The sequence below is a fragment of the Saccopteryx bilineata genome, chromosome 5 (genome assembly GCF_036850765.1).
Source record: "Saccopteryx bilineata isolate mSacBil1 chromosome 5, mSacBil1_pri_phased_curated, whole genome shotgun sequence".
NCBI classification, from domain to species: domain Eukaryota; kingdom Metazoa; phylum Chordata; class Mammalia; order Chiroptera; family Emballonuridae; genus Saccopteryx; species Saccopteryx bilineata.
The window spans coordinates 75,867,842-75,890,066 of NC_089494.1; the positions used below are offsets into that span (position 1 = coordinate 75,867,842).

General features: G+C 35.8%; 1 protein-coding gene across 1 annotated transcript in view; it reads right to left on the bottom strand.

Moving 5' to 3' along the window:
• Positions 1-1,094: 1,094 nt before the first annotated feature.
• PSMD14 (proteasome 26S subunit, non-ATPase 14) overlaps positions 1,095-22,225 on the bottom strand; it is a 118,312-nt gene continuing 97,181 nt past the window's right edge. The window contains exons 9-12 of the mRNA XM_066281273.1: positions 20,015-20,089; positions 14,606-14,731; positions 4,321-4,383; positions 1,095-1,510 (exon numbers count right to left, since the gene is read on the bottom strand). Of these exons, the coding sequence (XP_066137370.1) occupies positions 1,412-1,510; positions 4,321-4,383; positions 14,606-14,731; positions 20,015-20,089 (363 nt within the window). The 3' untranslated portion in view covers positions 1,095-1,411. The remainder of the gene's footprint in view (positions 1,511-4,320; positions 4,384-14,605; positions 14,732-20,014; positions 20,090-22,225) is intronic.

Here is a 22,225-nt window from a genome sequence, read left to right on the forward strand (position 1 = left end):
TTGCATTGAGGCCTTCTTCTGAGGGCAATTTGTACAAAAACATCTGCCAAGCTCTAATGAACAATATTTATGAAATAGGTCATAGAACCTTATTGGTATCCAAAAAATAGCCCACACGTTTAAATTAGGTAAAAGAAAAACTAATGTCCACTTCTATACAATCACTATATTTTATTTATGTTAGAAACCACAGGAAAGTAATGATCAGAATATCTCTTATTGCACCAAAAGAGACTGTGAAACATAGTGGAAGTTTAAGACATTCCCACTTTTACTTTCTGGTAACTTCTCATTAGGCAACCAATGAGAGCCTAGACTTGTTCAAATATGACAGGATTCAGACTACCACTTTATTCGTATCACCTCTAGTAAAGGCTAAATCTAAATTCTAAGACCCAAGTAAAACCTTCTGTAAATGATGCCTTACAAATTTTTTTCCATGTTTTCACAAAGGATACATACAGATAAAAATGAAATCTGTCTTCATGTTTTGTCAGTACCCCTGGTATATCCAGTACGGTGCTGTACCATGAATGACTATTAACAGAAGCTGAACTCATTTATCAGGTTAGAAGCAGGTTGTGGGATGAAGTCATCTACAAAACTATTGTTATTCAAAATGTATCTTTATCAGAAAACTGAGTATTTCCAAGCTGAGAAAGATGAGAGAAAACAGTAACAAAATTATTGCTTATGTGCTCATTATGTTAAACTCACATGATGCCTACTTTTCTCATTTTGCTTTGAATACATTATACAGTATACCTTCCATGGCTGTCTCAGCTAAAAGCCTAGTGCAGTTTGCAGAAGGCAATTCCCACACAATCTCAACACTATTGGTGGATTGTACTGCAACTTGTGACAAATACTTTTAATGAAATATGTCAACATTTTTTTCTGTGTTGCCCACTAATGAGGTAGCCACTTATTAATGGCAATCATTTCACATTTGTGAAATTTTATCACATTGATGTTTTATGTGTTATAAAAATCTTAAAATGCAAAGGGAAACATATCTTAGTGTGAGATTTTTAAAGCTCTGTCAAATGTCATTCTGTCAATTCTACCCAGTGCCAAAAAGATCTCAGGAGACATAGATTGTAAATGTATTTTATTTTGTAAGCAACAATCAAAATATATTTGTATTACTGATTTCTTCAAATATTAAATGGGATCTTAACAAAATTTGTCCACTTTGATGTATTCTTATATAACTTTGGAATCTGCAAAGACCCTGACTAAAGAAACAGAAGTAATTGCACAACTGAGACTGAAGGTGTTACAGTGCTGCAGATGATGCCAGATGTCTTACATTTAACCAAATACACCTTCAGAGGTCCCTTGATTTGTAGCATTAGGAACAACAGAGTAATATACACGGAAATTATCACTAAAAGCATTCTGCATTGCTTTATTTAAATACGACAGTATCCAACATTGCTGCTAAACACTGGACAATATTTGAAGTCATAAGTACATCCACATGTTCCTCCAAATGACGTTTGGGATCCTAAAGGAAAAGAAGCAAAGAGAAAGAAAACAGAACCATATTACTGGTACACAAATTACTTAGACTTTTTTTCAGTAGCTGATAAAAGTAGTCAAGAAAGCCAAATCTAAAGGTATGTATATTTTACAATTTAAGTGTCCTAATATATTGTTACATTTCTAGAATTTCTAAATCTGTTAAAAATCTGATAAAATAGAAAACATAATAAAAGACAAATTTACACACTCAATGCTGTAACTCTGTACCAAAAATTATGAAGAGTAACAAAATTCTATACAGTCTGCAATCATCATTTATATGTACGTATTAAGCCCGATATATGTGTATATTTTCTGCCATTCACATATACTGAATGTATGAGGGGTACATTACTAAAACCAGACATACTAATAGGTAAGAGGTCAATGTAAATTCTCATCACTTCCTCTAAAATTTTAATATAAATTTAATTCTAGTATAATTTTAATATTTCTGGAATAGTGCATTAAATGTTTCAGGAAATATTCTTGAGTCAAGTCACTGTTATTTTAAATACAATTTGGATCAATTCTAAAATGTTAAGAATAAATCTTCTATGCAACTATCTTGAAAAAAAATGTATCAAAGAAAAAGGTACAATCCTTTAAGTTAAACCTGATCAAATCTAATTTGAGTTAAGAAAGAAATTAAAAAGGCTTAAAATGCTTTGTAGTAAAAGGAAGTTAAATTAAAATCTTAATTTACATTTATGTTCAATGCTGAGCTGAATCAAGTATTTCAGCTAAATTTGAAAGCTTTAAATAAAGGATATATATTGCACACAATAAAAAACTTTCAATTAAAGCATTATTTTCTTATGAGTATGCTAAAATACCCAAGACTCCTACTAACTTTAAACAAATGTTCATCACTAGAATTATTTCTTGGCTGTTTTTTTCTAAACTATAACTTCAATACACTTGATTTCTTTAAACAACCCAGAGATACAATACGCTACAAACAGTTTCAAGTAAGTAGACCACAATATTCAATTTTCTCTATTTCAGAAATAAGACCTAGGGCGTTTTCTCGAAAGAGACTGACTGAAACAGACTGCCAGGAGAAAATGATTATTGGTTTAATTCCCTTATAGACAGTTTTGCTTTTGCTGTGCAATAGGCCAAACCAGTGAAGTACAGTACTATATTTTATTTTTGAAAATGTTCATTTATTGATCTTTTGGAAAGGGGGAGAGAGAGAGAGCAACACTGATTTTTTGTTCCAGTTACTTATGCATTCCTTGGTTGGTTCTTGTACGTGCCCTGACCGGGGACTGAACCTGCAATCTTGTTTAGTGTATCAGAATGATGCTCCAACCAACTGAGCTACTCTGGAAGAGCTAAAGTACTATATTTAAAAATGATTCTGATGATTATAACACTGTGCCAATTATACATTTTTCAGTTTCATTTTTATTTTAATTTAGTCCTTTCACTCAAATACACATTTTCCAGTTTCATTTTTTAGTTCTTTTTTCTAAAATTTATTGATTGACTTTAGAGAGAGAGGGAGAGAGAGAGGCAGCCAGAAACACTGATCTGTTCCTGTACGTGCCCTGACTGGGGATCCAACCTGCAGCCTCTGCGTATCAGGACAGTACTCCAACCAAATGAGCTATGTGGCCAGGGGTTAGTTCTTTGATTTATTGCTAATTGTTATATAAAACCTACACATCAAGAAAACTATAGCTTCAGCAACTCATGTATTCAAAAAATAGTTACTTAATTTTTATATAATTTTATCCAAATTGTTGATCTATATTATATTAGATGAGAATAAGTAGTGGGAAAAAGACAATGGGGTGACTATATCCCAAAGGATGAGAGAATAAAATGAACTATATTTCATTTTGGTTTTGGAAAGTTCTTGTTGTTTTAAATTATAATATTCAAAATGTAGTGAGATTTGATTTTACCCAATGTGATACTTTTAAGTCAGACCTGGGCCCCAAGCACTCTCCCGGAGTAACTGGTTTTGTAGGGGATTGGGAGCACCCTTCCCTCAGTCATCTACATTACTCCCTGTGGCAGCTGGGTGATTCTTAGAGATTTCCCATCCAAGAATGGTCCTGGCCCAAACCTACATAGCTTGTGAGATGTGATGGGATCAGAGCATATGGTAGGATGGCTGAAAGCAAAGACAGCTTAGTGTCTTGCATCTGAAATATCAAGATTCTGCCAACATCAGCAATATGATAACCATGTTCCATGAAATGAAAAAAATGTAATCAATGTTCTTTAAAAAACAGTCTAATTAATCTGTAGATTCCTTTAATTGGTTGGTATGCTCCCCCCCAACCCTCAGAAAATAGGAACTAAAATATATATTTCATCTTAGAAAAGTGAAAGAGCAAATACTTAAAACCCTTCTCTTCACTCAAAATAATCCATTAGGGATCGAAGCTTTCTCAGAAATATTACTTACACAGTGAAGCCTACATATTGTTAAACTACATCATTTAAAAACTGTTACATATGAAATAAATCTACCATTCTATTATCTTCACTGATATTATTTCAAGTAAAAATAATATTTATAAATTAACTCAGAATACAAGTTTCCTAATTTATTTCTAGTAAGTTATTTTCACTAAAGTCCTCACAGGTATATTTGTGATTTACTTCTCTATTGATGGCAGAGAGAATATGACATCGAATAATTCAGTGACCTTTACAATTAGCATCACATTTACATGACAGCAGAAAAACGCAGAATGAGTAGACAAGGGGGAGAAATCATGCAGGCCCTAAACCAGCTTTAACTCCACAAGAGCACATTACTGCTCACCTTACCTGTTTGCCAACATTCTTTATTGCCAGCTGTTCAGGTGTCATCTTATCTTCTTCTTCTACAGCCTGTGAATGAAACACAAAGGACACAGTTTCAAATTCTAAATTTACTTTTCCCACTGTGGAATAATTTCCAAAGATAATGATTATCATATTTTTATTCACAGAATATTTTATTAAGGTAATTTATTGAACAAAAAAATCAATTTTACTAATCTTCAGAATATACTACTTCAGGTTAATAAAAACTATTGCTACCATCATTTTGAAAACACACTTTAATAAATATGTAAAAGGCACTGAAAATATCAAACAGTTAACCATTTGGAAACTGTTTTGCAATTCTTTGGGGGATGGCTAAACTAGAATTTAAGAAGTGCCTGAGGTAGTTGCTATTGACACAGTGGTACTAACTGGTCCTATTCTGTCTCTTTTCCTTCTTCTACTTTCACTATAGTGTTAACTGACCCTGTTCATAACCAGTATCAATTTAACTATCACTAGCACTTGAGTTCAAAGCTGGTGACTTTTGATCCTTTTAACAGTTTTCTCCCTATTTTAATAACTTCATATATTTAAATTTCTAAAAGTAATATTTATATTCAGAAAAAAACTCATTTCTTCATATAAGTGATCTTAAGTAATCATGAAGAAATACAGAATAATTTGAAGTTTTAACATAAAAAATTCTTTTTCTTTTTTATTTGTTTATTTTTTAATTTTTTTTTCTTTTGTATTTTTCTGAAGCTGGAAACGGGGAGAGACAGTCAGACAGACTCCCGCATGCACCCGACCGGGATCCACCCGGCACGCCCACCAGGGGCGACGCTCTGCCACGACCAGAGCCACTCCAGCGCCTGGGGCAGAGGCCAAGGAGCCATCCCCAGCGCCCGGGCCATCTTTGCTCCAATGGAGCCTTGGCTGTGGGAGGGGAAGAGAGAGACAGAGGGGAAGATGGGGGGGGGTGGAGAAGCAAATGGGCGCTTCTCCTATGTGCCCTGGCCGGGAATCGAACCCGGGTCCCCCGCACACCAGGCCGACGCTCTACCACTGAGCCAACAGGCCAGGGCCCATAAAAAATTCTTAAATTGGCCCTGGCTGGTTGGCTCAGTGGTAGAGCGTCAGCCTGGCATGCAGGAGTCCTGGGTTCAATTCCTGGCCAGGGCACACAGAAAAAGCACCCATTTGCTTCTCCACCCCTCCCCCTCTCCTTCCTCTCTGTCTCTCTCTTCCCCTCTCGCAGCAAAGGCTCCACTGGAGCGAAGTTGGTCCGGGTGCTGAGGACGGCTCCAAGACCTCTGCCTCAGGTGCTAGAATGGCTCTGGTTGCAACAGAGCGACGCCCCAGATGGGCAGAGCATCGCCCCTTGGTGGGCGTGCCAGGTGGATCCTGGTCAGGCGCATGCAGCAGTCTGTCTGACTGCCTCCCCGTTTTCAACTTCGGAAAAATACAAAAAACAAAAACAAAAACAAAAAAACAAAAAAAAACCTTAAAAGCCAAATCAAATAAAAATTGAATCAGCCCAAACAACAAAATATACAAATCTACTTCTTACTATTTCTAGAGTTAGCTACACACTTTTATGTATATGATCGTACGTTTTCTATCAGAGTAACTGAAATAATTACAGCATTTAGATCAGCTCCTACCACTGCCCCCTCTCACAATAGTGGTACCTATTGAGAAGTCTACGTTTAAGAAACCTCCTTCAAAACAGTTTGGGCATGTTACTGCCTAAAACTCAGCTCTAAGTCAGGTGAACTGGTCTGTGATTTACTCATAAGCATCTGGTAAATGGAAAACAAAGAAAACTTAAGGATCACCAACCTTAAGACAGAACACCATAGCACTAACCATAAGTATGTTTACAAAAGGGAGTGAGATGGTGGTGGCAGAAAGCAGGAAAGCAAAAATCCCAGTGAGAATTAGATTTGGATACTCTAACTTAATAATCTTGCAGCTGCCAAATTTCTTCATGTGTGAACAATGAACATGTAGGAAATGCAATCATCAGACATTTCCCATAAACTGGGAAGTTTGGCTGCATTTCACACCTTCTTAATAGTTTTGTAAACAGAGAACTTGAAAATGAGCAAAGATGGCAAGTGTCTAATTTTATAAATGGACAAACTATCTAGAGAATTTCCCCAGTAGAACCTGTCTAAAAGAAAAGACAGTAAGTATTTTATCTACAGATTATTAGAGTATACTTATTTAAAACACATCATTAGGAAATATGACACTTATGACACAGAAAGTTGTATAAAGGAAAAAATAAAATTAATAACACTCCAAATCCAGAATTCCCTAGACAGAGTATGTTCATTTTCAAAGTCAGATGTCACTCATTATTCTCTGCTAGTTAAAAAGTATTTCCTAATTGGGAAATTGATTCCCTCACTGTCTCAATGTTTTGCATATGTTAATACCCTGCAACACATAAAAAGTTTATCCTTCTAAATTACTTTTACAAATTATGACACTATACCTTACCGACTGACTTAAAAACATATTAGATGAAAGGAACAATTCACATAAGCTTGTACTCTATATATCCATTCAGTATTAGCTGTTCTGTGCACATGCCAGCAAGAGTACAGTATTGGAAGGAGGTAAGAGTTTTGGGATTTGGCTCAAAATATGAAGCAATGTACAAAGTAGTTATTATGGAGTATTTTGGAGTATTGCAAATATCAAAGATGGCAGATAGGCAATAATGAATGTCAAAAGGCATTTAAAGCACTGACCTTACATGAAAGTTTAAATAGAATGTAAAAATTCAATTTTTAAAATCTTTTACATCATATAACAACTTTACCAATTAGTTTTTCCATCTCCAATAATTAAAATAGAGAGTTCACAAAGTCTTTGAGAAGTGCAGATGGTAAAAAGTACTCCCAGCCATAGATGCCATCTGGAAAACGAGGAGCAGCTGCAGATTTAGGCATATACTAAGGTTGCAAACCCCCATGACAAAGAGTAAGCACATCTCTTACATTCTACGATAGGCCAGATCATCACATCAACCCCCCAAAATATTTTCTCCATCTACCTAAGTTACCTATAGCTATGTACCATCTGGGCAAGACCAGTTTGTCCTCATTCATAGTTCTAATCTGGCAAGTCACCAGGAAAAATAAAAAATGGCAGCAGCAGAAACAAATGAAATTCAGGCACAAGCAGTGTCCTCACTAGGGGAACTTCTGTGTTTATGGCAACTTGTGTGATTTGGCATCAAATTTTGCTTTTGCATTCGTGCTCTTCGGTTTACTCAACCAACAAAAAATCACTGAAAATGTTTGTGGCTATTCACACTAGAAACGTTTTTAACAGTTTATCAACAAAGACCCCCAGATGGCTACCCCATCATGCACGGTCTGCACGGTTCTAAGAGATTCCTGGAATTTGGTCTGTTATGTTATCATAATCCCCTCAGACGTACCCCTATCTCAAAGAGGTTTTTACTAACCTCATTAACCTCATTCTCTTTTTTCTGGTGATGGTCACATTTCTCAAGTGGGAAACCTGTGTCTCATATTCTATGTTATTTATTCTTTAACAAACATGGGTCATATCATATTTCATTAACAGTCTTTTAAGAATCTCCACCAGGTGGATTCTAACGGACTGTTATCTTGAACATTCTGAGCACGTTACAGCTATTCTAATACCCCCGCAAGCCCGGGGCCTGGAACCAGCAACCTCAGCGTTCCAAGCCGACGCCGCATCCACTGTGCTACCACAGGTCAGGCAGTATTTTTTACTATTAAACAATCTCTGCATAATTGCCAGTGAATTTTAAGATAATTTATTTTACTTTTTTAAAATCAAATCAATATATTCGCTATTAACTGAAAATCACATTAGAGGTTTGGGGTAGAGAATAATTTTTTAAAAAAATGATCTTTATATTACCCCATCAAATTTGATTTCTAAATTAAAATAAAACATACTTGGGAAAATAAAATTAACAAACAAAACAGTTGAAAAACTGAGAAAAGTATAAGAGGTACAAGTATGAAAAACAATAAAACTGGTATTCCTATAACCACCAGGAATTAAATATTAACCTAAACATGCTTTACAAATATTAATTTACTAAACCCTTAAAAAATTCCAGTGAAGTAATTAATCTATAGTCTATATATAAAGATATCAAGCACTATCTTATTGGGAGAATCATACGTTAATTCCAGTAATACTTATAAAATTTTTTCCAACTCTTTTTGAAAAAGCTTCTAACACTCTAGTACATTCAATAATCACTACTAAGTACTCTGAATTAAGATAGTTCTTGCTCTTCAAAGAGCTCATATGATATTTAGGCTTTAATTGCCTGGTAAATCTCAAATGATAATGAATGCGATATTAAGATGCACAGAAAAGGAGTGTGCACAAAGAATGGTGGGGACACAGATAACCACACAGCTTATAAGCAATGAAACTGCAACTTAAACAGAATCCCATCCATCTCCAAAGACTGAAGCAACACTCACAGCAACTCAGTAAATGACTACTTTTTGAAGACACAGCTTCAATAATAATAAAGCCAAATCCAAATCCATGATCTATTAAGTGGTCCTGACCAACATAATTTCTTTCTAAAAATCATACAGGCAATCCAATTACAAAATGTAATCACATGAAATAAAAACATAAAATGATCATATGTGTATATGTGTGTAAGCACTCAAGGGTGTGTAACAGAAATTGTAGTTCAGCTTGTTGAAAATATTTCTGTGGCAGAGCTTACTAGTTGCCTACGCAATATACATCTTCCCCCCCCTTTTTTTTTTTAGAAATTATTATTTTATTGATTTTGGAGAAAGAGGAAGGGGGAGAGAGAAACAGGAATATTGATCTGTTCCTGTATGTGCCTGACTGGGGATCACACCGGCAACCTCTACGCTTTAGGACGATACTCTAACCAACTGAGCCATCCTGCCAGGGTCCCTTTCTTCTTTTTTAGCACAACCCTGACTTTATTAAAGGCGGAACTATTCCCAGGTGAAGACTATATTATATAACCTTTGTCAAAGCAAGATGTGTTGTTCACTTGACTAAGTTCTGCCAATGGCCTATAGTTAGAAGTGCTGGGTAGGACTTATGGAAAGTATTCTGAAAGGTAACTGATTTAGCTGGGAGGTATCCCTCTTTGCCCTCCCTTTCTTCCCTGTTGCCTAGGACTCAGACGGGATGGTTAAAGCTGCAGCAATCACCCTGAAATCATGAGGAAATCTACAGGATGGAGCCAATATAAGGAAAGTAGAGCAAAAGACTGAAGGTATTCTGGGTCTGTGATGACTTCAAAGTTTCATACTGGTCTTGAATTGCAAGAGATATACATTTCTATTTTGTTTAGGCCATTGTTACTTTGAGGTAACACATCTTAAATATAATACTTGCTAGTGTAAAAACTGAAAATAATTCAGGATTTACATAAAACATGTAACTCCTCTACCTTGCACCTGTTAACATATATTGAGATATATGTGACAGAGCTGTCTTTGAAAAAGGGAGGGAAGGTAAACATAGTAGGGACTTTAATAGTTATACAATTTAATTTTTTACACATAATAGCAGGTTGCAAATAGTTCTCTCAGCTGGTATTTATAGTTTTTTGTTCTTCATAATAAACCCTTAAAAGAGAACCAAGAGAGAATATGCTGGTTTAAAGAAGAATATGCATTTAAAATTGAAAGATAAAATTAGAAGATGGCTCCAAAAATGTTGTATCACTTCACTTTCCCACTAGTGGTGCATTTTCCCAAACAATATTTAATTTTGAAAATAAAATAAATTTTAATTTTTTCTTTGCTACTTAGTAAGATTGAACTTTTTTCCAAGTTTACATGTCATTCGTCTTCAGAGAGTGTCCTACCTCTTTTGTCCAATTTATTATTGTTTTCTAACAATTGTACAGAATTCTTTGGATATTATGCATTTTCTGGATACCAGCACTTGCATGGTTACCAGCTACATAATTCTCAATTATAATAATTCTAACAGTTTTCTAGGTTAGTATCTTGGATTTCTATGTTCAACTACAAACACAGCCTATCATACTTAAATAACAATACCCTGAACTGATTTTCCCAATACTTATATCTTGTTTTGTTTTTCTAATCTTATTGCACTAGCACAAAATATTTCCTATTTAATGTAGCTACTGTAGTAAAACAAATATAATCATATAATTACATATTTTATATGTAATCACATAAAAGATATGTCCAAAGTTTATTTCAGGTTCTAAGTTAGCAATTATTTTTACCTGAAAAATGAATTGTCAGAACTCATAATTTATAGGGCTATAAGTCTGAAAACATGGCAATTTTTTATGTTTCTACGCTATTCTTAAAATACTCTTTTATAATTCATTTTTTCACTTGCACATTCACTTAAAAATATCCAATCAAAATAATAGCAATATTTTAAAAATTAACGCACCTGGCATAAATAAATTAGAATATTTGGAATAACAATGGTGGGTGCTAAAGTTCAGTAATTAAGAGAAATCAATGACTAACAACCAAGCAGAATCCTTGTGTGGAATTCAGACTTAAAATTAAAAAGTTGGAACAAAGTAATTTAATTATTTTCTAATCTCCTTTTACTTTAGGAGCTAACTGGCACCTAACAATAATTACCTTAACTTAAAACACCAACCAATTAAAAAGAATATGAAAAAAAATTGGTAGCACGGGTCTTTCTTTTTATATTTTAAGTGTTACTAAAAACTCCACTGAATTCTCTTTCAATCAGAGGGAATTACATTTCCAAATCTGGAATCCTTCATATCACAGCTTACACATTGTTTTCATTTTATAGCCAAACCTTACAAGTTTTTGAGTACTACAGAGATTTTTTTAAAACTGTAAAATAGCAAAAACTTCTGTGGATGGGCAGCAGTTACCATAAATAGGTTATTTCCTGGCAGTGGTACCAATATGAATTTACTTAAACGTTACAGAGAAACGAAAACCATTCCTACAGTCTGCTGAATAATAACTTGTCATAATTTCTTAATTTATAAAAGGTTAACTGTTTCAAGTACAATAAACTATTCTTTCTCTTTATTCTTCACAGCACAAAAGCATATACTAGAAAGATTGAAAAAAAAAATCTTCCTTACAATGTAGAACCAAAGAGGACTGCCAGCTTGAACACGGCATGTAAATCAGGGCATGTTCTTCAAACCTAATTCTGCTGGAATTTAGTTTGTATGAGCCCAGCAACTTTTTTTCAAAGCTCAATTCTCTAGAAAAACACTGCTACACTTGGCAAATTTTATACACTGTCTCTTGGTTAATATTTATTTTGATAAGATGTGTTTAACGTGAAAAGAGAAATATTAATTTCTGGTGTGATAACCAATATCAATTTTAAGTGTCTAAAAGCCGGAACCCTAGCCTACCATTAGTTTGTAGTTCCACATTGTGACTGCTTCTGTAAAAGGAAACTATCTCCTTTCTCAGTCCTTCCACTGCTCTAAATTCGAAATGTTAATGGTACCACTATACTTCTAGTCATCTAGGCAGGAAACCTTGAATTCTTCTTCGAGTCCTCCTTCTCCTTTCACTTCATCTATCCAAATGGGTGCCATCTTTTATTTATTTGTCTATTGAGGACTTCATTCCCATTACCACTATGATAACCCAGACACCCACTACCTTTTGTCTGGGTAATAGCAAGCTCCTTCTAAATACAATTTCCATATACAGCACTCCTTCTTCTAATCCATTGTCACATTATGCTTCCAAAGTCAGGTTTTGGTATACCATGCTCCTGATCAAAAATAACTCTATCCTGACATTCTAAACCCTGTTACTTTACTTCAATAATTTAAAAAAACTTTACTTCCTATTAATACCCTCACACATTATATACTCTAGCCAAACACAATTTCTTTGCCCATGATGTTCATTTTACTTAAGGTAATACTTCTCTGTATTTCTAAATCTTATTTATGCTTTAACATCGAGTTCAGATGTTATTCTTTAAGACAGTCTCCTGGTCTTCCAAGCTGAAAGTATGAGCCTCTGAACTTCTACAGGACTTCACATGATTTCTCTGTAGCAGTGTTTTCTAACTTCTAACTTGAAGGAGTATACAAATCTCCTGGACATCTTGTTAAAATGCAGACTGTGATTCAGTAGGTCTAACAGTCTGCATTTCTAAAAGCCCAGGTGATACTGATGCAGCTGGCTTGTGGAGTATTTGAATACTGTGGACAAATTGAACACACCAGTTTTGGCTTAGTACTCTGTAGTACTCTGGTTATTAGCTTTTCTTACTTCCTATTTCCCTGTAAAGGAAAGAAGATTCCTGTTTTCCACTGCAACTTGTACAGGAGATAGTCAATAAATATTTGTAAAAACTGTATATAATGTGGGTATATATTTTATAAATTCTAGATTTTTAACCCATTAATAGGTGTAAGTATATGTATTTGTGTATAATACTTGTATATGCATATAATTGAGACAGAATGAAATTGAATCAAATGTAAAAGAAAATAGACTATATCACATAATAATGGTAAGTTTTGTTTCATAAAACTTTTGTTGCAATTACATATGTATATATGTATATCCATTTGCATTGTACTGGGTCACAATGTAAAACCTATGCGGCTTTGGTCAAACAGTTGGAAATACATGTTATAGATTGAATCACATACCCCCAAAAACATATGCTGAAATCCTAATCCTAGTTAGAGACTGAAGTCATGCTGCCACAAGCCAAAGACCTGGACTAACAGAAGCTGGAAGAGAAAGCCGGATCCTGCCCCAGAGGCTTTCGAGGCAGATGGTTCTGTGAAGGCCTTCATTTTGCACCTTTAGCCTCCAGAATTGTGAGGGAATAAATTTGTTGTTTTAAGACACCCAGTTTATGGTAGTTTGTAATGACAGCACTAGGAAATTAATACAATGCAGAAGATACATTTTAGTCATAACTCAAATATTTTCTTAATTTCAAAATTGTAAAAGAACATAAAACTATGAGCAAAAACATTATCATGGCCAAATACATTTAATACACAGTAAACATTTTCAGGAGATTCTGCAAAATATAACTTTTTTTTTTTGTGGCAGAGACAGAGAGAGTCAGAGAGAGGCACAGATAGGGACAGACAGGAAGGGAGAGAGGTGAGAAACACCAATTCATTGCAGTTCCTTAGTTGTTCATTGATTCTCCTATGTGCCTTGACTGGGGGCTACAGCAGACCAAGTGACCCCTTGCTCGAGCCAGCAACCTTGGTAGGCTCAAGCTGGTGAGTCTTGCTCAAACCAGATGAGCCCGCGCTCAAGCTGGTGACCTCGGGGTCTCGAACCTGGGTCTTCCACATCCCAGTCCAACGCTCTATCCACTGCATCACCACCCGGTCAGGCAAAAAATATAACTTTTTAATGTCCTCATATAAAATGGTCTCCCCTAGTTACTCTTCTTTAAGAGAACATTTTTAAAAATTTAATTTTGATTTATTTTTTATTCATTTTAGAGAGAAGAGACAGACAGACAGACAGAAAAGGGGGAGGAGCAGGAAGCATCAACTCCCATATGTGCCTTGACCAGACGAGTGCAGGGTTTGAACCGATGACCTCAGTGTTCCAGGTCGACACTTACCCACTGCGCCACCACAGGTCAGGCTTCTCCTACTTTTTTTACATCAACATGTTTTATTTCCTTCATAGCACTAATAACAAAGTATTATGTTGTATTTATTTGTTTACTGTTTCCCCTACTAGAAAATAAGTCCTGTGAGGACAAGTCTTGCTTCTTATCATATTGCCTAGGCATGGCATAGGTATTCAATAAAACTTATTAAATATAAAAACAGAAACGTTCATAAAATAAATTTTATGTAGCAAGTATTACAATCTAACATCACCTTGTTCCCCTGCCCTTCCAAGAAAAAAGTCCTCTGAATAATTTGAAGAGACTTCAAATGTAAAATAATTTTAACTGGTCTACAGTGAGTGTGTGTGTGTGTGGGGGGGGGGCAGGGTTGGTCAACTATATAGCCCAGGGGCCAAATCTAGCCAGATGCCCGTTTTGGTATAGTTTTACTAGAACACAGGCACTCATTCTTTTATGAACTTTACAGTAGAACAGCAGAGTTGAGCAACTGTGACAGACTGGATGGCTGCAAAGTCTAAAATATTTACTATCTAATCTACCAATTAGGTCACTTTATTTTACTAATTATATTTATACAATGCTTGACATCTAATCAAACATATTCCAAAGATTGTAAGAAATAAATGTTGAAAGTAACTTTTACCTTATTATAATTCTTGGCTAATTCCAGCATCTCTTTTACCACTGATTCATTGTGTTTACAATGTTCACTGTAGTCCTGAAGTGTCAAACCTTCCATCCAACTCTTCTTATGCAAATTTAGCAACATCTAAAAAATATAAAGAAAAAGTAACTATTTTGCCATATAGAGAATATTTCCTTCATTTGTCTTGAAAACAATTTCACAAAAACTTTTGGAATTAATTTTATTAAATAAACTCTAATAAGAATTCTAAATTTATATAACCTAAGGAATGCTCCAACCCCACGGCCTTTGTATTTGCTGTTCTTCTGTCTCAAAGGCTATTTTCCTCATCTTTGCACGGCCTACCTTCCTTATTCTTAGAGATAGATGCCTTTGCTCACCATATATATATATATATATATATAAAAGCCAACCCATACTATCTTAAACTTGTCTTCCCTTAACTTGTCTTATATTTTTTTATAACACCATCAACAGCTGAAAAAACTTTTTTATTTTTATTTAATTTACTGGAGTTGCACTGGTTAATTATATAGGACAATTCTATAATACATCACCTGTATATTGTGTTGTGTGTTCACCATAACTTTTTTTTCTTTTTAATTTATTGTGTTGACATGGTTTCAAGTGTCCCACTCAATATCACACCATCTACACCCCCCATCACGCCCCCATGGCCCTGCAAAGTCTCTTTCTACCCCATTTCCCCTCTTTCTCTTGTTCACTGCATTTTCTTCTTACTAGATCTCCAGGGTCTAGATTCTAGAATAGTATCTAATCATAGCAGACATGCAGTAAAAGTATCTGTTGAATGAATGAATGAAACTATGTTATACACAAGATGTTTAACAGTTCACATAGCTCAGCTTTCAAATGACAGGAAGGCAAATGCCCCATTTACTGAATGACTTTGTGTTAAACTTTCTAAGCTTTAGTTTATGTACTCTATTAATTGAGAGCTTATATTAGATAATCTCTAAATTTATTTCAAATACTAATACTCCATTTATAATTAAAAAAATAAAAACTTCTTTACTGTAAGAATGAAAAGTCATGAAACTGGGAAGGAAATAATAAATTGACCCAATTTGAAATCACATTAGCAGATTAGGATCAGACCCTATGAGTGATCATGGAACTAAACACCATAGTTCAATGTTTTGCAAACTGGACTCCTTGTTCTGAGTATATATTCTTAGAAGTTCATAAGTTTTCAAGTTAAAGTCTTAACCCTTTGAGTAGTGAATTTTTTTCATGCCCGGGAGTGAGTTTTTTTTTCAAAAAATGAAATTAGTTCCAGTTAGTTTTATTAACTTAAAATCATGTTTGTTTGATAACTAATTTATGGAAACAAGAAGAATATACATTTGCTTTTTTTTAATGTTGCCTTACACATTTTTAAAATAAACTGATCGTACTCTGGATGGTCAGGAGGCACGAGGACGTACATGAATGTTTGTATTACTCTAAAGACTAGGATAGTTTTTCTAAAAGTCTTACTCTAAAGATGTTCTTCAGTTCCAGGCTATCAATGAATAAAAGTTTTAAAATGACTGATTCAATTATCCAATGTGAAAAAAATTGGTGACTACAAAATGATTTCTGAACCGATATATTTTAAGTGATATCCCTGAGCCATGAAAATCTTAAGAGATAGTCAAAAATGTTTGAATTTAGTTTAGAAAAATTACTCTGCCTGTTTAGAATTTTGCGACTATACACGGTACAATGTTCTTATGCTATAGACCAGGGGTCGGGAACCTTTTTGGCTGAGAGAGCCACGAATGCCACATATTTTAAAATGTAATTCCATGAGAGCCATACAACGACCCCTGTACCTTACGCATTATCCAATAAAAATTTGGTGTTGTCCTGGAGGACAGCTGTGATTGGCTCTAGCCACCCACAACCATGATCATGAGCAGTAGGAAATGAATGGATTGTAATACATGAGAATGTTTTATATATATATATATATTTAAATTTTTATTTATTTATTTTTTTACAGAGACAGAGAGGGAGTCAGAGGGATAGACGGGGACAGACAGACAGGAATGGAGACAGATGAGAAGCATCAATCATTAGTTTTTCATTGCGCGTTGCGACTTCTTAGTTGTTCATTGATTGCTTTCTCATATGTGCCTTGACTGTGGGCCTTCAGCAGACTGAGTAACCCCTTGCTGGAGCCAGCGACCCTGGGTCCAAGCTGGTGAGCTTTTGCTCAAGCCAGATGAGCCCGCGCTCAAGCTGGCGACCTCAGGGTCTCGAACCTGGGTCCTTCCACATCCCAGTCCAATGCTCTATCCACTGCGCCACCGCCTGGTCAGGCTAGAGAATGTTTTATATTTTTAATATTATTTTTTTTAATTAAAGATTTGTCTGCGAGCCAGATGCAGCCATCAAAAGAGCTACATCTGGCTCGTGAGCCATAGGTTCCTGACCCCTGCTACAGAAGAAGCTACATGTCAAAAACATCTCTGAGACTTTTTAAAAAACAAAATCTCCAAATTCCCCTGTGCTCTTCCAAGGGCCCATGGGGACAAGAGTAGTTTTGGGGAAAAAATCCTGTAAAAGTAGCTCTAATTTCTTTGAATGCTTCCCATTTTTGCCTATGATAGTGTTCTAGAAAGTATGTCCTTGGGAAATTTCAGTGCAGCTGCAACTATAGTACATGTTAGCTATAAAGCTACCTGCAATTAAGTGTTAAGAATTGGATTTTCTTATCACTTCAAAAGCAAACAGAGTTCCCACAGAGCAGCAGGCTCTCCCTACCATGCCTAGACAAGGATTCCACTGGGACCCTCGGGTAAGGCTTAGGGTTAAGTATACAGGTCAGTGGGATAAGAGTCAAGGCAAGGCTTTTGGTAACAAGAAAGTACCTGAACTGAGCTACTGAGAACCTAACTACAACATTAATTTATGTATTTGTATGTGTTTGTTTTTCTTTTAATGCCAAAGATAGTAGTAAGTTTATGTGGTACCAAAAAAAAGAAAAACAATTTGATGTAGTTACCTGAATACTTCCAAATAGTTGGATGTAAGATATCAGACTGATAAAGTACTTATATATCTGAATGAATTTTTCAATGTGTGCCTAAGTAGTGCCCCCTTTTACAGCTGATACCTATTTTCATTAATTTATTTATGAAAAAAAATTTTAGCGAGAGAGACAGAGACAAACGGAAAAAGAGAAGGAGAGAGATGAGAAGCATTAATTCATGGTTGTGGTACCTTAGTTGTTCATTGATTTGTTTTCTCATATGTGCCTTGACTGGGGGGCTCTAGCTGAGCTATTGACTCCTTGCTCAAGCCAATGACCTTGGGGCTCAAGACCACAGCTATGGGGTCATATCTATGATTCCACATTCACACTGGCGACCCAAGGCTCAAGCTGGTGAGCCTGCACTCAAGCTTGCAAACTTGGGGTCTTGAACTTGGGTCCCAGCGTCCTAGGCTGATGCTCTCTCCACTGTGCCATTACCTCATCAGGCCTGACACCTATTCTATGTAAATTAAAAATAAGTGATGAAAATGTACTTCAAGCTATCCACTACATCTACCACAGCCGATATAAACTTTGGGACACAAGCAAACTGGAAGAGAGCTTTATGGCTCTGTGTTTCCCTCAAGTAAAAGAAGATCTGGTCCCCTGCAGTCCCTAGGACCTTAAGTCAGTTTATTGGTGGCTTTGATCTTTTAAAACAGTGGTTTATCAAACTTCAGTTTAAAAATGGAAGTCATCTGATTGAAAGAGGGGGTAGTACAGAGAGCCCAGTTTACTCCCCCCTCACTCATCATATGCACTAGAATCCCTTTCTAAGGTACCTTGGTGAGGAACAGTTCTAACTGGTAAGAAAGGTCTTGTTTACTACTGACTACTTACCATATGTGGACTTCAGAGTGTAAACACACACAGAGGAAAACTTACTAGCTGTCAATAGTATTTAGTGTTCTTAAACAATTTTTGTCTTAACTCAGAAACAGGAGAAGCTAATTTGAGGGATGAGTAATTTTTAATAGTAAAGGAAAAAAAGCAGTTCAGATTGTAATTGCAAAATGCAATACACAGATTTAAACATTTGACATTAGTGGAGAGAAAAACCGTACTTGAAATAATCCTGAAATAGTAGAAACAAAAGAATGCTAATCCACCAAGATGCTACATAGTTTTAAGAGTAATCAAATTACAAAATTGTCTCATATAAACAAAGATAAGAATCTAGCTCTATATACTGAAAACCCCATACTGTATTTCCCATTTGATCCATCTTTTAGTTTATCCTAAACCTGGTACTTTTTATTTATTTAAAAAAAATTTAATTTATTGATTTTAGAGAGGGAGGGAGGGAGGGAGGAAGGGAGAGAAGAAGAGAAGGAGATAAGGAGAGGGGGAGGGGGAGGGGAAGAGGAGAGGGGACAGGGGAGAGAAGGAAAGGGGGAGGGAGAAGAAGAGTGAGGGGAGGGGGGAAGGGAGGGGGGAGAAAGAGGGAAGGGGGAGAGAGGTATAGGGGAAGAGAGAGGAAAATATCGACTTATTGTTCCACCTATCCATGCACCACTGTTTGATTCTTGTAGGTGCCCAGACAGGAATCAAACACACAAACTTGGCATATTGGGATGCTGCTCAACTAACTGAGCTACCAGGTCAGGGCCAAATATGGTACTTTCTTAAAAATAGTGCACAATCACAATCTAATTTATTGCTTTAAACCTGGAAAACTATTTAGTAATTTTGTTACAAAAGGTCATTTTATTAGAGAATAAATTAATCAGGAAAATCATGGCCCTGGCCGACTGGCTCAGTGGTACAGCATCGGCCCAGCCTGTAGATGTCCTGGGTTTGATTCCCAGTCAGTGCACACAGGAGAAGTGCCCACCTGCTTCTCCACCCCTCCCCATCTTGCTTCTCTCTCTCTCTCTCTCTTTTCCCCTCCTGTAACCATGGCCAGATTGGGGGTTGGTCCTGGGAGCTAAGGATGGCTCCTTGGTCTCTGCCTCAGGCCCTAAGAAAAGCTCAATTGCTAAGCAACACCCCTGATAGGCAGAGCATATCCTCTGGTGGGCTTGCTAGGTGGATCCTGGTCGGAGCACATGCCCAAGTCTCTCTCTGAATTAAAAAAAAAAAATCACAAAACAAGGGGTAAGATTTTTATAATTTGTCATAAAAACAGACTGGAATGTTTATTTCCTCTTTCTTTCTTATTTTAGCACCTACCAGTAAGATAAAATGTCTTCTGATAGCCAATAAAATATTCCTTTCTTTTATGCTGCAATTCACCAGGAATAAAAAAATATTTGGAACACACCCTTGAAATAGGTCAACAATTCAAATTCAAATATACCAGGTAGTATTTTACACAGTATGAAAAAATATTTTCTTTCTCTAACACAAAAATTTAAACTTACCTTCTGTTCCAGTTCATTTTTTCTATAGTTAATAGTAATAGAATAATAATGTCTGTTTAGTCCATGAATTAATGCCTATGTAGACAAAGGATTTGAAAAAAGGACAAATTAATATTTTCATTTCTTAAAATAAATACAACTCTCTGAAACTGTTAATACAGTCTGTAGACAATACCCTTATTATCTTCTAAAAAAGGCTTTTTATCCTAGATAAAGATTAAATTAATAGTTTTCCCTTTCAGCTACAAGAATGAGGTTTATAGATATGGGTCACATATTCTTCAAAGCATGATATAGAGCAGCACAAATTCATCAATTTTACAATTAATTATTCATAATTTATAAATAATATATAATTTATTAAACCTGATTTTATGATATCTAGGGGTCACTCTGTTATTTCAAAATTAAAGCCTAATTAGTCATAATTTAGGCCTTATTTCTTCACTCACATTAATCTGGGATTTTCAACTCAGTTCTAATAGAGTCAAATAATTGTGTCTGTACATGTCTCCAAATTAACACCATGGAGTTTGTTCTTACTGGGTCTATTTAGTTCATGCTCAATCTCACTAACCAGGTGTTTTTCCCACCATACTTAAACCGAAAAATCATAATAAAAATTTAAGTTAATGGCATGGTTTTTATTAAGAAAAAAAATAATCTTGCATGTACTGCATCCTTTCACAACTCCTCAAATATCCTACTCTAGCAAAAAAAAAAGTTCAAATGAGGTTCAGAATGGTATTCTGAGAGATCCTCTATCAGCTTTCCAAGACAAAGTACAAAAATACACCTTGACATATTTTCAACAAATATAAAAACAAAGAGGGCTTTGCTCAGGGAAGTAAAGATAAAGCTAGCCAAACACTGCTACAGTCTCCAGGTATTAGATTTTTACAGAGTTGAGGTAGAAGGGGTAGAAAGGAACCATCTAATGTAAAATTTGCTTTATACATTGTTTTCTAATTTCACAACAACCCAGTAAGTAGCTGGTTCCATTTACATTGACAGATGAGAAAAATAAAGATACAAATCTTAGTTTGTCCCAGTTTATAGCTAGTAAATGTAAAGCTGGGATTTGAATCCAAGTCTTTCTGATTCCAAAGCCCGTATTTTCTTCCTACCATAGTATGCTATATAATGTATCTTAGGAAATTCTTATTAAGTCTTTGTACTTTAAGGCTCAGGATAAAAAACAAAGCATAGCTTACTTTGCTAGCAAAAATTACTCCATCAAGTACTACAATATCTTAATGTTTACATTCCTAACATCGGCTGTAATAAAATGATTGATATACAAAATTAAAGTACTAAGAGTGGCTATTAAATCCTTCTCCATTTTAATAATCATCAGGAGCAGTGAATTAAATTTCAATGTACAGAAATGCTACACTGTACAGATAAAAAAAAAGTAGAACTACTTAGGGCTTTTCTTAACCTGTACTCATCTTTATGCATATTAGGAAATGTATCCACTGGGTAGAAGAATTAGAAAAACGTGCCCAGACCTCCAAGCAGACACAGCCTGACTGGAGAATGAACCTTAGACTAGATTTCAGGTGCTAATTGCCCCCTCATCCAAGTACCTTTGTGCAGTGTCCTAACTATATAATTCTACATAGCAGCCATGTAGTTAATAACAGCTATGGTCAATGATTACAGAAGTCAGCCAATGTGCCCAGAGACAGGTCCACATTTTGAAGTACTGCTGAAATATTCAGTTTGGTTATTTGAAGGCACTAACTACTTGATTTTCAATTATATTATTTAGATAAAAGTGGTAAAACTGCCCTGGCCCATTGGCTCAGTAGTAGAGCGTCGGCCTGGCGTGCAGGAGTCCCGGGTTCGATTGCCTTCCAGAGCACACAGGAGAAGCACCCATCTGCTTCTCCACCCCTCCCCCTCTCCTTCCTCCCTGTCTCTCTCTTCCCCTCCCGCAGCCAAGGCTCCATTGGAGCAAAGTTGGCCTGGGCGCTGAGGATGGCTCTATGGCCTCTGCCTCAGGTGCTAGAATGGCCCTGGTCGCAACAGAGCAATGCCCCAGATGGGCAGAGCATCGCCCCCTGGTGGGCACACCAGGTGGATCCCGGTGGTGCGCATGCGGGAGTCTGCCTGACTGCCTCCCCGTTTACAACTTCAGAAAAATACAAAAAAAAAAAAAAGTAGTAAAACTAACACAGGCACTGTATAATAACAAACCATATATAA